Source organism: Pristiophorus japonicus, chromosome 10 (genome assembly GCF_044704955.1).
Source record: "Pristiophorus japonicus isolate sPriJap1 chromosome 10, sPriJap1.hap1, whole genome shotgun sequence".
NCBI lineage: Eukaryota > Metazoa > Chordata > Chondrichthyes > Pristiophoridae > Pristiophorus > Pristiophorus japonicus.
The window spans coordinates 184,429,769-184,446,849 of record NC_091986.1 but is presented as its reverse complement, the minus strand read 5'-3'; the positions used below and the strand labels follow the sequence as shown (position 1 = coordinate 184,446,849).

At 44.3% G+C, this 17,081-nt stretch overlaps 1 protein-coding gene across 1 annotated transcript in view; it reads right to left on the bottom strand.

Annotated features, from left to right (window-relative positions):
• The window catches only part of LOC139274653 (copper-transporting ATPase 2-like), a 94,882-nt gene extending 81,254 nt beyond the window's left edge, over positions 1–13,628 (bottom strand). The window contains exons 1-3 of the mRNA XM_070891332.1: positions 13,426–13,628; positions 6,341–6,389; positions 506–1,742 (exon numbers count right to left, since the gene is read on the bottom strand). Of these exons, the coding sequence (XP_070747433.1) occupies positions 506–1,742; positions 6,341–6,389; positions 13,426–13,628 (1,489 nt within the window). The remainder of the gene's footprint in view (positions 1–505; positions 1,743–6,340; positions 6,390–13,425) is intronic.
• Positions 13,629–17,081: the final 3,453 nt, after the last annotated feature.

Sequence of the window (17,081 nt, the reverse complement as noted above, 5' to 3'; positions counted from 1 at the left end):
CATCAGGATCCTATGATGTCAGTAGGACCCCTATGGTATTTTAACTGAGGCTTGCCTGAGCGGGAAAGCCACCGGTGGGAAGGACGAAGCGGCCCTCCAGGTAGATGAAACACTTAGCTTTGTGGGGCCGAGATGCAGGAGTGCTACTCTGGGCCCCACAAGGCAAATCACGACCACCACTGTCCTAAACTTCCCCCTTTCCTTCCCGTGAGATCCTCCCAAACCTCCCTCCCACCATTTACCTAGAATATGGTGGCCGGCCAAGGACCGCCTGCCTGGGAGTTAAAATAGTGAGTGGATTTCACATTCGCCTCGCCCCCACCCACCCGAAACCTGCTCCATTTTAAAATCGTCCCACTCAATCTCACCATAAATCCCTTCTCTTTCCAGAAATGCGTCTAATTTATTTTTAAGTTTGTTCATTTTACATGTTTCACTAAATACCTCCCAATGAGATTATCATTCAAAACGTAGAGGAGGAAAACATAAAGTGTAGTTATCCTACCAGATACAGAGGCAGTAAATCCCATCTCATCTATGGCAGCTCTCAATTCCTCTGAGTTTGTAAGTGCTGGATTGTAGTGGATCATTCCCTTCTCTTTGGCTAGTGATACTTTGATCAAGTTTACACCTTTCCTTTGGGAGATCATACTCTCTATAGACTGCACACAAGAATTACATGTCATTCCTCCAATACTAATGACTGTGGAGCAGGTTGTGGTTCGTGAGTGCTTTTCGGTATTACAGTTTGACTGATGTAGTAAAGGTGTAAATGGAATTGATAATGAAGTTTCCTTTCTCATTTCCATCCCATTTGGAAGATAGACTTTAAATTTCCCTGGTGAGAGAGCCTCAATCACTAATTTTAATGATGCTGGATTAGTCAAGATAGGATCATACATCGCAACAGCATTCTTGTTCTCCAAAGACACCAGGATGCTCTGCACACCTGGGAGCTCTCTGATATTTCCTTCAATATTAGCAACGCAAGACTTGCAATGCATTCCCTCTATGCGGAGAATCACTTTAACGAGGTTGTGGGTAGCGCTTGGCATTTTGTTCTTGGATGTCAAGGTTTTATTTCTTTTTCTATCCTGTGAGTCAATAGATTTGATCACGCTCAGTTTCAGAGAAGATGGTCTGCTCTTGATCGTGGCTTGAAAACCTGCGTCATTAATTTGGTTTCGGAGCTCTTCTGGTTTAATCATACGAGGCTGGTATACAATTTTTGCTTCCTGGTTGCTAAGGGAGACCTTAATTCGCTGTACGCCTTGCAATTTGCTAATTTTGCCTTCAATTGTGCTAACGCATGAGTGGCATGTCATACCTCCCACCTTCATCTTCACCATAGCTTCAACAGGTGAGGGAACTTTCTTCTCAAACAAAGGTGCATTTTGATTAGTGAGTGATGCTTCAAAGCCCATGTCATCAATCGCCTCACATATCTGCTGAGGGCTGATTATTGTAGGTAGATACTTTACCATAGCATTACTATGTTCGAGAGATACCTTAATGCCAACAATGCCTTTCCTTTTAGTAATCTGGCCCTCTATTGACTGCACACATGATTGACAAGTCATGCCCACAATATTGATACACACAGTGCTGATATCCACTGGTAGAGGGAATAGTTCACTCAGGCAGGCTTCAAATCCAACATTATCAATGGCATACCGCAAGGACTCAGAGTTTTGTTCTGCAGAACTGTAGACAAGAGAAGCATTGTGTTTCTCTAAAGGCACCTGAAAAAAATAAAATGATTCCAAGTTAATTTGAAGAATCTTAAAAAAATAATTCACTTAAGCTCCAATTTTAACTCAAATGAGGCAGTAGACAGCGAAGGTGTCTGGCCTCGGAGCATGAGACCCCAGGAGATTTTAACGACCGATGCTCATTAGCAATTCCAGACACCGACTCCCACCCGGAGCCAGCGGGAATAACGTCACCGCCGGTGGGCAGGCGTCAAAATTCGTGGGAGTTCAGGTCGCCATCAGGGATTCACAGAAATAGTCCCCGATAAGGTAAGTAAGAAATGGGGAATCAGGAAAGTCTGTGATGGGAGAGGGAGGGGGCAGCACTTCTGTTCCTCCATGCCCACAAGGGACCTTTAAAAAAAAAAACTTTTAAATTACCGGAGTATTCTGTAGCCAGGATCCTGGCTGCCACATGCTTTCGCTGGCAGGTTTACGATCATGTAACCTTCAGTTAGGCTCACATTTAAAGTAGTGTGCACGTCCCAATATCATCGGGACAGGACTTTGCTCCGCTCCTCTGGGGTGGACAGCTTTCCCGTGCCTGATTTCTGGCCGGTTAAAATAGCAGGGAGGCGGGAACACGCTGGGAGCACGGAACAATCGCCACAAGCCACCTTAACCGCGCCCCCACGCACATTGTTCCCTCGGGGTCGTTAAAATATTCCCTTTAAAATTGTGATTGATTAAAATTTACTTAAAAATGATTCTGTTATGAGAATTGTACCAGTACCATACCTTCAAGATTTACACCAGAATTACAGATCATTTACAAGTTGTAACCCACCCATTAAAGGCAGCTTATCAGATAGATATTTGAACAAATCACACAGCACATTTGTATTTGAATTGAGTGGCTTGGTTCCTCCTTCGATGATCGGGCCATTGCCCTCTTGATTTTTTGAGACGCAAAATCTGTGCGAATGGCGGTAGTGACATCATAAAAGCGCGCACCACCTGGTCCACACCCAGAGTCAACATTGCCCTCAAAAAATCGTTTCACCGCTTGTCGGTGCCCCCGACAGCTTTGCGCGGCGGGATCCTGCCAATGGCTGGGCGGCGCGTCAGCCTTTAAAGGGGAGGGTGCACCGCCATGGCCGCCATTTTATTTTAATTGTCGACTGATTCTGCGATCAGCCCGACAATGGCAGCCACAGGTTCGGCCAGGCCGCCAACAGGCAGCTTGGCATCCCCTCTTGGGGGCCGGGCCACTGGCCAGGCCGAAGCCCTCCCTGGAGGCCCAGTGGGTGACAAGTAAACCTCGCAGCATACCTCCCCTTTGAGTGAAGGGCAGGGCCATAGCTAAGCGTCAGCGCAACGCGGCACTGATGACACCACCCACTTTCCACCCTGTGCTCTCTGCCGCCCCAAAGACCGCCCCCAGGATTTTTCACAAAAAAAAGAGGACAATTTCCCTCTATTCCCCGCCCCATCGATTGGGGCAGTAATTCACCAAACAATTTTTATTATCCGCCCCAAAAGGAGCGGAGGGCAATTTTGGCCCCGCTACCTCTATACTCTGTGGCTGATTGATCACTGACAACATGTATGTAACCAAGGAGACTTTGGTTTCCTTTGTGCTAGCAAAGGAAGAGCTTGCATTATATTGTGCCTTTCATAACCTCAGGACCAATGTTCCCTCCAAGCTGCACGTCGTTGGGCGCAGCCTGTTTATTTCAATGCGTTGTCTCTTTAAATTTCTGTGCCTGTACGGTATTTGCAATGGAAAAGCTTGTGAGTGGCCTGCGCGGTACCTTGTAGATTACTGCGCAGCTTCGCACGTGTGCACCTTGGAGGAAACATTGCTCAGGACATCCAAAGTACTTCACAGCCAACAAAGTGCTTTTTTTGACGTAAGTAAATGCGGCAGGTAATTTGTGCACAGCAAGGTCCCTCAAATATTAAACTGATAAACGACCAGGTCATCTGTTTTGGTGATGTTGATTGAAGGATAAATGTTGGTCGGGAAACTGGAAGAATTCTCCAACTCCTCTTTGAATAGTGCCATGGGATATTTTACATTCACCTGAACAGGCAGACAGGGCCTCTGTTTAATGTCTCACCCGAAAGGCAGCATCTTTGACAATGCAACACTGCCTCAGCACTGCACTGAAGTGTCAGCCTTGATTATGTCTCAAGTCCTGGAGTGGGACTTGAACCTATGACTTGCTGACTCAGTGCTGCCAGTGCACCAGACTGGCACTTAAAGCTAACACTAACAGCACATGAATAGGTACATTCTGGTTTCCCTAATTACCAGTATACTTGCATTCCAGTATAATGTTTCCTTAGTGTTGATAGCTTTGTTCCTTCTCAGTTTTGATGCATATAAAAGTTAAAAGAGGAACAGCACAAAGTGGGTATACGTTCAATCTAGAAGTACAGAAATGTTTGAAAATAAATGATCTTGCTTTACGTGCACACTCATTTCTCCTGATTCAATTCACACTAGAACACTAAATAATGATTTAAATGAATGGGCCTCTAAAACCTTTGAGAGACCTGAATTTCTTCCACTATCTCTACAAAATGCATATTTGGTGAAGTGAATATAATAAACTAGAATTAATAAAATGCATGGAACCACAGAGGGTATGTTAGTGTACTAGTTATGTTACAGGTCTAGTAATCCTAAGGCCAGAACTAATATCTAGAGAATGTGAGTTCAAATCTCACCATGGCAGTTTGAGAATGTGAATTCAGTTTAAAAAAATCTGGAAATAAAAAAAACTTGTATTAGTAAAAGTGACAATGAATCCGCCAGATTGTTGGTTAAGTAATATCCTTTAGGGAATGAAACCTGCTGTATTAACCCAGTCTGGCCTATATATAGAAACATAGAAACATAGAAAATAGGTGCAGGAGTAGGCCATTCGGCCCTTCTAGCCTGCACCGCCATTCAATGTGGCTCCAGTCTCACACTGATGTGGTTAACTTTTAACTGCTCTCTCAAGTGGTCTTGCAAGCCAATCCGGTGTATTAAACTGTTACATTGCAGTAGTTCAAGAAGACCCATCATCCCCTTCTCAGGGCAACTAGGGTTGGGTAATAAATGCCAGCAACGTTCACATAGAAAGAAAGAAAGACTTGCATTCATATAGCGCCTTTCACGACCACTGGACGTGCTTTACAGCCATTGAAGTACTTTTGGACTGTAGTCACTGTTGTAATATGGGAAATGTGGCAGCCAACTTGCGCACAGCATGCTCCCACAAACAGCAATGTGATAATGACCAGATAATCTGTGTTTGTTATGTTGATTGAGGGCTAAATATTGACTGGACAATGCTCTTCTTCGAAATAGTGCCATGAGATATTTTACGTCCACCTGAGAGGGCAGACGGGGCCTCAGTTTAACACCTCATCTGTAAGACGAACTTTTAAATTATTTTAACGAAAGCAACAATTCTCAAGTGGTTAAGTTAGATCAATAAGGAAATCAGAATTGTAATTTCTTAACATCATTATATTTTGTTGTGCATGTAATAAGGGTAATTTGGATGTACTGCTTTCTCAGATCCCCTGGGGTTTGTGCCTTTGGTTTACAAACAAAAGCTGAACTATAATTTCCCTAGTGAGTTGTCATTCAGATCTACCAAGGGCTTCTAAAACAATATACATTCACCTGTTCTCGTTTACATAAAGCAATTAAGCTGTAATGTATTTTTTTCAAGCTTTGTGTACAATGACATTACTGAACATCAGGACTACTGGGTTATGGTGACTTTAATAAGTCAAATTTCAATGTTATTATATGGCATTACTGGATTTCCAGTATGCGTTAGAGATTGCTTTCCGTGATTCTGTGCATTGTGATAAGGACCACTGAAAAAGTCAGTTCTGTTTTTATTATCTGTTATTCCACAGTTCCGTTTTTCAGTGAAAACTACAAACCTGTGGCCTTGTTGATGGTGGTGAAAGAAACACAAGTTATCCTTTAAAAACCACTATAGAACATGCCTTAGTTCCTATTGTTTGTTAACCTTTATCTTATTAAGAGCCCATATTACTAAGTGTGCTCTGCTGAGGTTAGAGTTAATTCACAGAATTCGATTGCCTGACTCTGGATACTCAAAGTGGAAGCGTGTTACATTCCATACCACATGTAAAGAAGAAATGCTTTGATGGCCTGACAGTCGAGATTGTTGTATACTAACTCACTATGTGCAGAGTGGTAGGGCACAGTTTGGTACATACAATGGGGTAGATCTTGACTTTGTGCGATCGTACAAAATGTATTATAGTGAGGCTCTTCCTATTTTTATTTCCCTTGACTTCAGCAGCCGTGGAGCAGATGGCAGGTAAGTGGAGCATGTTGGAGATCGTGGGGGGTGTTGGAAAACGCGGCGGGGTAGGGGGGGGTTGAGGGTCAGAGATCAGGGTGAGGGTCAGAGATTGTGGTGAGTGTGTTGGAGATTGTGGGGGTCGGAGATTGGGATGGAGATGGAGATAGCAGGAGGGGTGGGATGGGGGTTGGAGATCGCGCAGGGGACGTCGGAGATTGTGGGGGTACAGAGGTAAGCTCGTTGGGACTGGAGGAAACACTCCTGCTCATTCGGGCCCACAAGCAATGGTGTAAATGCACTTACCTGATGGATCCAGCCCTCTTCACCTTTTATCTGCCAGGATTCTCGAGACCTGGAAACCCCAGCCGACATTAGTTAACAGTAAAAATCTTTTAAAATGGAGGCACGCAGTGTAAAAGTCGGGTAGCCAGGTGGTGACGGATAGAATACTAGAGCCTAGCCTTCTGTCATTTCCAAGCCTTCATTTCAAGAGACACAGATTGCATACAGTGTAACCCCCAAGACAAGCTTCCCCCCAATTCCTAAACCTTGACAACTCTAACAGGTTCGTGCTTGACAACTCTAACAGGTTTAATGTGACTCATGATTTGAGCATCAAATTACACCAGTACAATCAATGTACTGTATACCACAATTTTGTCTCAAAACCATTTATGTCACCAGCAGAATACACGCATACTTTAAATAATGTAGTAATTGCTAGATATAATTGCACTTCAATGTCCAAAGCTTTTGACTAGTGAATCTGTGATAAAAAAATGTGGCTGTTGTGAATGTTGGCACTTGAAGCAACCACTTTCTTTAAATATTGGTCAATATTGTGATTCTTGGATCACTGAAAAGGACATACACTCTACTGAACTTCTCATTACATAGCCTTGACGTCCCACCCACTCCATCCCACAGAAGAGAGGAAATGTTTAAGTCAAAACAAGGGTTGACATTCATGGGGAACAGAAAACATTTCCCACAGCAAGCATCAAACTCTCTCAGATCAGGTGCAATGTGTGTCAGATGTAGGCCTAAATTTTTCAAATATGCATTACCCTTAGGCCTTGCCTAGCTCCAGGGCAAATCGAAAAATTATGTGTAATACGACCATGATTTACTGATATGGGTTGTGGATGAGGTTCCCGGTGCTAGTGCACACACAGAAAATTCCCCATGCTGTGAGCTGCTAGAGAGTGAGGAGAACGAGAGTCAAGTCAGAGAAGTGTAAGAACAGGAGGAAAAAAGGATAGAAACTCCACTGGGACACAAAGTCAAAAGCAAAAACCAAACAACAAAGATACGTATTATTTTCATTAAGAAAATACAGGAAAGGGTGTGCAGTATAGAATCATAGGATGGTTACAGCACAGAGGGAGGTCATTCGGCCCGGTGAGCCTGTGCCGGCTCTCTGCAAGAGTACTTCAGCTAGTCCCACAACCCAGCCCTTTCCCCATCCCCTGCAAAAAAAAATTTCCTTCAGGTACTTATCCAATTTCCTTTTGAAAGCTATAATTGAATCTTCCTCCACCACCCTTTCAAGCAGTGAATTCCAGATCCTAACCACTTGCTGTGTAAAAAATCTTTTCCTCATGTCGCCTTTGGTTCTTCTGCCAATCACCTTAAATATGTGTCCTCTGGTTCTCGACCATTCTGCCAATGCAAATAGTTTCTCTCTATCTACTCTGTCCAGACCCCTCATGATCTTGAACACAGGAAATAGGAGCAGGTGTAGGCTATTTGTCCCCTCGAGCCTGCTCCGCCATTTAATAAGATCATGGCTGATCTGATCTTGGGCTCTACTCCACTTCCCTGCCCGCTCCCCATAACCCTTCACTCCCTTATCGTTCAAAAATCTATCTCCACCTGAAATATATTGAATGACCCACCCTCCACAGCTCACTGAGGCAGAGAATTCCATAGATTTACAACCTTCTGAGAGAAGAAATTCCTCCTCATCTCAGTTCTAAATGGGCGACCCCTTATTCTTAAACTATGCCCCCTAGTTCTAGATTCCCCCATGAGTGGAAACATACTCTCTGCATCTACCTTGTTGAGCCCCCTCGGTATCTTATATGTTTCAATAAGATCATCTCTCATTTTCTAAACTCCAATGAATATAGGCCCAATCTGCTCAACCTTTCTTCATAAGTCAACCCCTTCATCTCAGGAATCAACCTAGTGAACATTCTCTGAACTTTTTTTTTCCAAAAATATACTTTATTCATATAAAATTTTCACAATACATTGGAAAATAGTTCAGTACCTTGCGGTCAGCAATTCCATACAATTCGTTTGGATGCTGACAGCAGTTCTATACAATGCACTACCTTCTCTGAACTGCCTCCAATGCAAGTATATCCCTCCTTAAATAAGGAGACGAAAACTGTACGCAGTTCTCTAGGTGTGGTCTCACCAATACCCTGTACAGTTGTAGCAGGACTTCCCTGCTTTTATACTCCATCCCCCTTGCAATAAAGGCCAACATTCCATTTGCCTTCTTGATTTCTTGCTGTACCTGCATACTAACTTTTTGTGTTTTATGCACAAGGACCCTCACGTCCCTTTGCACTGCAGCATTTTGTAATCTCTCTTCATTTAAATGAACACCTCTATCAGATCTCATCTCAACCTTCTCAGCTCTAAGGAGAACAACCCCAGCTTCTCCAGTATATCCACAACACTGAAGTCCCTCATCCCTGGAACTATTCTTGTAAATCTTTTCTGCACCTTTTCAACGGCCTTCACATCCTTCCTAAAGTGCAGTGCCCAAAATTGGACACACCAGTTGAGGCTGAACCAGTGTTTTATAAAGGTTCATCATAACTTCCTTGCTTTTAGACTCTGCCTTGATTTATGAAGCCCAGGATCCCATATTGTTTTAAACCGCTTTCTCAACCTGCCTTACCACCTTCAATGATTTGTGAACATATACCCTCAGGTCTCTCTGTTCCTGAACCCCCTTTAGAATTGTATCCTTTAGTTTATATTGCTTCTCCTCGTTGTTCCTACCAAAATGTATCACTTCGCACTTGTCTGCATTAAATTTCATCTGCCACGTGACCACCCATTCCACCAGCCTGTCTATGTCTCCTTGAAGTCTATCACTATCCTCCTCACTATACTTCCAAGTTTTTCGACCTGCAAATTTTGAAATTGTGCTCTGTACTCCCAAATCTCAGTCATTAATATATATCAAGAAAAGCAGTGTATTGTGTTCCTAACACAGATGAGACCGCACACAGGGAGGTTAAAGTAACAGTGACCTCAGTCTTTATTAAGACACTCCAGAGTGAGGAACAGGCCTTAGGGGCCGGCTTATATACAGTGCTCCCAAGGGATGCTGAGATCCCTTGGGACTTCAAGGGATGCGCTCCCTGGTGGCGGAACATGGGAGTGCATGCTTTGCAGATACACAACACAGTGATCCTCGTACCGGCCCTGCGGAACACCACTGTATACCTTCCTCCAGTCCGAAAAACAACCGATCACCACTACTCTGTTTCCTGTCACTTAGCCAATTTTGTATCCATGCTGCCACTGTCCCTTTTATTCCATGGGCTTCAACGTTGCTGGCAAGCCTATTTCATGGCACTTTATCAAACGCCTTTTGGAAGTCCATGTACACCACGTCAATGGTATTGTCCTCATCAACCCTCTCTGTACCTCATCAAAAAACTCAATCAGTAGCGGCTGGTTAGTTCAAAATGTGGACTGTCGATGATGTCATTGCCCTGAGATTTTGCCGTGTGGAGAACCCTGAAACTATTATTATTTAATCTAAACATGCAGTGTTGTTCAATACTTTAATTGTATGTTATTCAATATGCATTGCTGCTTTCACAAGATCTTAAAGTGAATTGTATGCTGTAAAGGGTGCAATACTCGGATTTAGAGTTAATAGCATTTAAATGGGTGAAATCTATTTTTTGTGTCAAGAGAAATAAAATACTTTGCGGTTGTTAGAAAATTATCAATGCAGTGTTGAAGAGTTCTGTGAATATACAAACTTTTTTCATGCAGGAGGTTGAACTATTTTTTAAATAGCTGAGTCCCTCAAACATTTCTAAAGGGAGTTCTGAACAAAGGCTGGAATATTTTCAGGGAGGCGGGCTGGTATCGGAGAGGGGCTTCCGAAGAGGCCGGGTTTCCTGCAGGTCTTGCCAGGGCCTAATTTGGATGTGAGGCTTCAGATTGCCGCCCGCTGCCAGCCAGCTTGAGAGGCTGGTTAGCTGCGGATGGGTAGGCCTGAGTTGCGAGGGGTCGGTCCGGGGAAGTGATCGCAGGAGGGAGGTCATGAATCAGTGGGAGGGGGGATTCATCGATCAGCGGGAGGGGCGTCACTTTGGCGGGAGAAGGGTCAGCGATTGGGAGGGAGGGAGAGAGGATCAAGAGGGGGAAAAGAGGATCGGGAGGACGGATCAGGGGTTGCAGGATTGGCAGAAGATCGGCAGACGATGGGGAGTAGTCGGGGATTGGGGAGGTCGGTTATCGGCAGGAAAGTGGGGATCGTGGAGGGGGGGAAATCAGGGATCGCGGGGGGGGTGGGGATTGAGGATCCTGGCAGGAGGGCCTGCCATCATCATTGTGGAGGGGTGGGGGGATGGCCTGGGAATAGAATCACAGGCCTCGTGGGGGGGATCTCCGATCATGGAGGGTGGGTTAGGTGGCGATCCTGGATCCAGGTGGTGGGTATAAAGCCATTTACCTCCTGGATGGAATGGTCCATACCTCAGTTTAACTGCCGGGTTTCAAAAATTGTGTGAAACCCGTCCACAGGCAGTTAAATTCAAAATAGAGGGGGAAAATAGAGGCTTCCATCCTCATTACAATATTGAACTTATGGTAACGCCCCCTGGGAACAGGTAGCTGCCCACCCCTTGCCCCGCTCTTGGGGAAACCGGAAGTGGGTGGGTTGGAGGCGGGATCAGGTCGGGATTCACATTTTTAACAATTTAACTGACCCCCACATTCCAAACTCACCCACTTTTTAATGGGAAAATGCTGGCCAAAGTTATTCCCATTGCAAACCAGTATGTCAGCACTTTCTCGCATCCCCATCACTTTTCAGAAGACAATTTCTTGCCATGAATGCCTTTACAGCTCACCTGCATCTTAGCACTAACTCACTTTTGTGACAATTAACTAAAACTTTTCAGAAGATTTTAAAAACACAATGGGGGACGAAATTTGGTATCGCCCCATTTGGGGGCAGTAACCGAGGCGATGCGGGACTTTTTGTGCCCAGGGCATGCGGTAAGGGCGCAAATTTTCCAACACCGTGCAGCCTCTCCGTTAAAGGGGAGGACATGCTGTGAGCTCTGCAATGGGGCGAGGGGCCTCCACTGGGCTACCAGCGATATGGGGTGCCATGGGTGCAGCCTGGCACAGAAGCAGAGTGCCGGGTTGCACCATTGCTGTGAAATAGACATGGCTGGACCAGTAAGTTGGCTGGGGAAAAAAAATGGCGCCACGCACCTCCTCTTTACTTTGCGCCCCGCGAGCGGAGTGTGGCCCAGTTCGCGACCCGCGATTAACCCGTAACAATCCGCTGCGGGGCGAAAACAGGTCGTCGTCGCCAGCGCAGCAGTCTGTGGTGCTACCGGCGGGAACGGGGCACTGCCAGGTTGCACCTCCACTAACTCCTGCACAATTTCATGGGAGACGACAGCGCCCCAATCCTCCTCCACGGGCGAGAAAGCGTTGCGCTCCCCAGGGGCGCTAACATGAGGTGCAAACGATGCAAGTTTCTCCCCCAAGAATCTCTGTCCCTTCTGAATGCCCGCCAAAAATCACCCACTTAGGGCTGAGTTTCTCTCTTCTAAAGTTACTGAAGCATTACCAGGCAAATTTTTACATGAAAATATAACAATTATTGAATATTTCTTGTAGGAAAAAGCTCTCAAATCAAACTGGTACAGGGTCCTTGCAGCATATCCTACTTCCAGCATCATCTTTAACAGACCATATTATTTTCTAAATATAAAGTTATTTGATCCTTAATTAGTACTAAAATTACCCCTGTCACAGATGAGCTAATTATCATTTGTAATAATCCAGATTAGCTCTATCACCCTTTTTAAAATGGGTACTACATTGGCCGCTCACCAGTCCACACTCAATAAAGCGCTGACATTCTGGGGCCTCCTCTCTCTCGGGATCCTAGGATGAATCCCGTCAGATCATGGTGCTTTTTCTTCCTTTAGCTTACCTAACTTATCTAAAATTATCTTTTTATTGATCATAGTATCTCGCTCTCAGCCATTTTAGGATTCAGCCCCTCTCCGATATCCTTCTCTTTAGTATATTCTGGGTTGATTTGAATCAAAACACCTCAGACTGTGAGTGCGAAACCAAAAAAAAAGAATCGTGGGAGCTGGGAGACTCAAGCTTCCGGCAGCCGAAGAGTTAAACTCTATAGTTTAATTCAGCCCCTCATCTGGTTCCAAGCCAACCACCCATTCGGAGTCAGCTAGCCTTACTTTTCTTTCCATCTATTATGTTTCATTTATTTTGTTTGTAGCTACCCCCAAGAGAACAGAATTCTTCATACAGTTTCATTTTTAAAAGGTTCCCTTTTGATCATGCTCACTCTTTAATCCTTCCAACAAAAAAAAACAATGCTCTTTGCAAGTCATTTGCACCTGTTTTGACATCTTCAAGCAGCAATTGCTACTGATGGGCCCTGGCATAATTTGATCCTTCAAAGTTTGAGAGGATATTTATTATATTTCTGACCAAATTAGGAATTGACAGAAACATACAGTATGAGGGTGAGCTGTTACTCCTATGTCCTGTCCTTCAGTAACCAGTGCCAGTGTCAGTGAACTTTTGACCACTGGTTTTGATCCCCTTGGACATGCAGCAATGACGCTAATAAGTAACAGCAAATATAGCACAGAATATTTTCCTTTAATAAGTGGATGACCTTAAACCATTTTAAACACAGCAGGTAGATACATATTTGAAAAAAAAGTCAATTTTTAAAAGTCCGGCAAGTATTCAGCCCAGTGGACAGACTACTACTGCAGTTACGACAGTAATTATATTGATTCTTCTTTACAATAAGATTCAGAGGTCCAGTGTTACAGGTACTATTAAAACTCCTCTGTGGATTAAGCTACTTGGCGCAGCACCATCGGCTGAACTGTGTTACCATCGTAGAAGCTCGTCGTGCATTTGAAATGGAACTACTCTGATTAAAGAAATTCTTTCTGTGTAAAGGTTAACACGGATTGAAGTGCATTTTCAGACACATCTCGAGTTCGGAACGCACTGATAAAACCCCCCTAGCATGGCTCCAGGCATTTCTGAACTCTTTGTTACGGGTTAATCCACATTAAATGGACGTTCTGACTGAAATTTTGTATTGTACTAACCTGATCTGCATTTGTCTCCCTCTTGCCAGGATTACACTGCTGTGTAACTTTGCCTTTTTCACACTGAAGAAAGTTTTTATTTCTTTCATGTTCCATATGATCACTGACAGTCCATGGGGCACATACACTGGCAGGTGAGCGGTGACCTTCACTTCCAGAAACCAGGGGTAAGAACCCATGGCCACTCGGATCAGAATCTGCATTATCTGCCTCTACTTTATCTTGAACTTCACTCCATGAGGTTTCTCTTTTAAATTCCTTCATAGCAGTAAACTAAAACAGTCCAGGGACACAAAAATGTCCTGACACACTAAATGTTCAGTATTACAATGGTATTTGACAAGATTGGACCTTGCTGCGAAGCCCAGGTAAACAGGAGTACAATGGTTGAGTTCTCAGTGGTTAAACAAATACAGCAATCTGCACACAGTGCTACACCCACTTCAAACATTGGCTAACAATTTCTTCTTTGCTCTCTTCTCTGTTCAATGTACCGCCTTCAGCACTATTAATTTTTGCACACGACATGCCAAATTGAAAGCAGTTTATTGTATCTATTACTGAATGAGAAATGCGGGGAAAGTCTTGTGCAAAGTTGCCTCAGTTTGTGTATCATCTGATGCAATGTGCATAATGTTGCTATATGTAAACACTGCAATGAACTTGTGAAGTAATTTCAGGCCTTTGTTAGTACTGATATGGTGGTTTTTAATAGATTGTTTTACAAATTAAAACTTGTAGCTCAATTTTAACCCATGCTGTTAAGCATTAACATCAAACTAAATTAAAATCAACTGAATTAACCAACAGATTTTGTATCATAAAACAGCAGAAAACTGCTTTTCATTTATCTTGCATTATATAAAGCGACACTCACTTTGAAATGTTTGTCACTGTTCTGAATGCGCTGAAATGTTCTCCCATTAAATATTGGGAAGACCTAAGCCATTGTTTTTAATTCCCGCCACAAACTTCGTTCCCTAGCCACTGATTCCAGCACTCTCCCTAACAACTGGCTGAGGCTGAACCACACTGTTCGCAACCTTGGTGTCATATTTGACTCTGAATTGACCTTCCGACCACATATCCGCAGGATAATTAAGACTGCCGTTAAGGAGTGCATTGGAATAGTCAAGTCTAGAGGTAACAAAGGCATGGATGAGGGTTTCAGCAGCAGATGAGCTGAGCCAAGGCGTAGAGGGGCAATGTTATGGAGGTGGAATAGGCGGTCTTAGTTATGCTGCAGATATGGGGTCAAAAGCTCATTCCAGGGTTAAATGTGACACCAAGGTTGCGAACAGCCTGGTTCAGCCTCAGACAGAAGTTGCAGAAATGGATGGAGTCAGTGGCTAGGGAACGGAGTTTGTGGCGGGGACTAAAAACAATGGCTTTGGTCTTCCCAACATTCAATTGGAGAACATTTCTGCTAATCCAGAACTGTATGTCGGACAAGCAGTCTGACAATTTAGAGACCGTGGAGGGGTTGAGAGAAGTGGTATTGAGGTAGAGCTGGGTGTCATCAGCGTACATGTGGAAACTGATGCTGTGTTTGCGGATGATATCACCAAGGGACAACACGTAGACGAGAAATAGGAGGGTACGAAGGATAGATCTTTGGGGGACACCAGAAGTAATGATGCGGGGGCGGAAAGAGAAGCTGTTACAGGTGATTCTCTGGCCACGGTTAGATAGGTAAGAATGGAACCAGGTAAGTGCAGTCCCACTCAGCTGGATGACGGTGGAGAGGTGTTGGAGAAGGATAGAGTGGTCAAGTTGTGACAAAGGCTACAGACAAGTCAAGAAGGATGAGGAGGGGTAGTTTGCCTTTGTCACAGTCACAGAGGATGTCATTTGTGACTTTGATGAGAGTCGTGTTGATACTGTGGCAGGTGCAGAATCTGGATTGGAAGGATTCAAACATGGAACTGAGGGAAAGATGTGCACAGATTTGAGAGGTGACAACACGTTCAACGACTTTGGAGAGGCAAGGGAGGTTGGATAAGGTGTTAGTTTGCAAGGATGGAGGGGTTGAGGATTGTTTTTTTGAGGAGAGGGGTGATGACAGCAGATTTGAGGGAGAGGGGGACAGTACCTGAGGAGAGAGAACCCGTTAACAACGTCAGCTAACATGGGAGCGAGAAAAGGAAGTTGGGTGGTCAACAGTTTTGTGGGAATAGGGTCAAGGAAGCAGGAAGCGGGTCTCATGGACACAATGAGCTTGGAAAGGTCATGAGGGGAAATCGGAGGGAAGCTGGAGAAAGATGTGAGATCAGGGCTAGGGCAGGGGGGATCCTTAGAATAAGTTTGGCCCGGTGAGCTAGGGGAAGGAAGGGAAGAGACAGAGGCGGCCGAACGGATGGTCTCCATCTTAGAGACAAAGACGTCCATAAGCTCCTCATACATATTGTCAGAGGTGAGGGTGGAGACTGGGGAGAGGGGTTTACAATGGTGGTTTGTAGTGGAGAATAGAAGCCAGGGTTTATCTTTACATTCCAGAATGATTTTCTGGCGACAGAATGATTCTGGAATAATGAGCGATTTTGGCAGACGAGAGCAGGACCCAATAGTGCTTTATGTGTTCCAGCCATATCTGGCGGTGAATGACTAAACCAATTGTCTGCTGTAAGAAAGACTGGTATTAGAGATTCATATATATATTCAATTTGTAGTCATTGACCAAACTAATCTTACCCATGATTCTCCGTGAGCATGGGAATGTTAGAAGCTCCTCAAATGTATGTGAAGGCAGTCAAAAATAACAAGCTAACACGAGCTACAAGCCAAGGTCACATTATAATAACAAAGTAGAAATTGGAGTCGGTCTAATCAAACATAACAGTTAGAATACAGTAGCATAAATAAGGTGAATTCCGAAATGAAGAAATCTGTAAACAAGATAACATGGACAAGCAGGCATTAATGGAAAATTACTGGAGACAGGAGTGGCCCTGACGGAAACCTGGTTGAGTGACAATGGTATTTTGACCATTAGAACCAATTCAACAAGATGATTTTGTTAAAGACCATATATGGACATTGGCCAAATGAACTTTTGGTAAGAAATTGGTTAAACATCGATACTCAAAGAATACCTTTGCACAGAAATGGCTGGAACAGCAACGTACAGATTTAGGACAACATCGATCTGTGCATGGAAGTTTCCAGTGACCTGGGCCTGCGAGCTTTCGTCAACTGTCACTTTTTGTTAAGTATACTATTGTTGTAAGCTTAATAAATCTAATCTATTGCACAAACCATACTGACTGCTGTCTATTGATATGTCTGGTTAAAAGACCCTTAAAAGTTCTTCACCGCCATATCCGTTCAAGCCTTCATCCCTTGGACTTAAGGGATCAGGGCTGAACCATGGGGAACTTCCAGGGTGAGAGAGAGTAATTGTTTTAACAGGGACTAGTGCATTAAAGGTGGTGGTGAGGGTGTGATTGAGCAGATCAGTAGCTGAGAAATGTCATGGTGAATGGAGGGCCAAAGGCTGGACAGTTGGGAGTTGATAAGTGCAGTTGTAAGAGAGTCGGGATAAAGCTTTTTCCAGGGGCGGACACAGGAGGTAGGGTTGTGGCGAGGGGGTGGGGAGGGGGGTGGAAGGGGGATGTGGGTGGAGCGCGATACGAGGAAGTGGTCAGAGATGGCCTTAT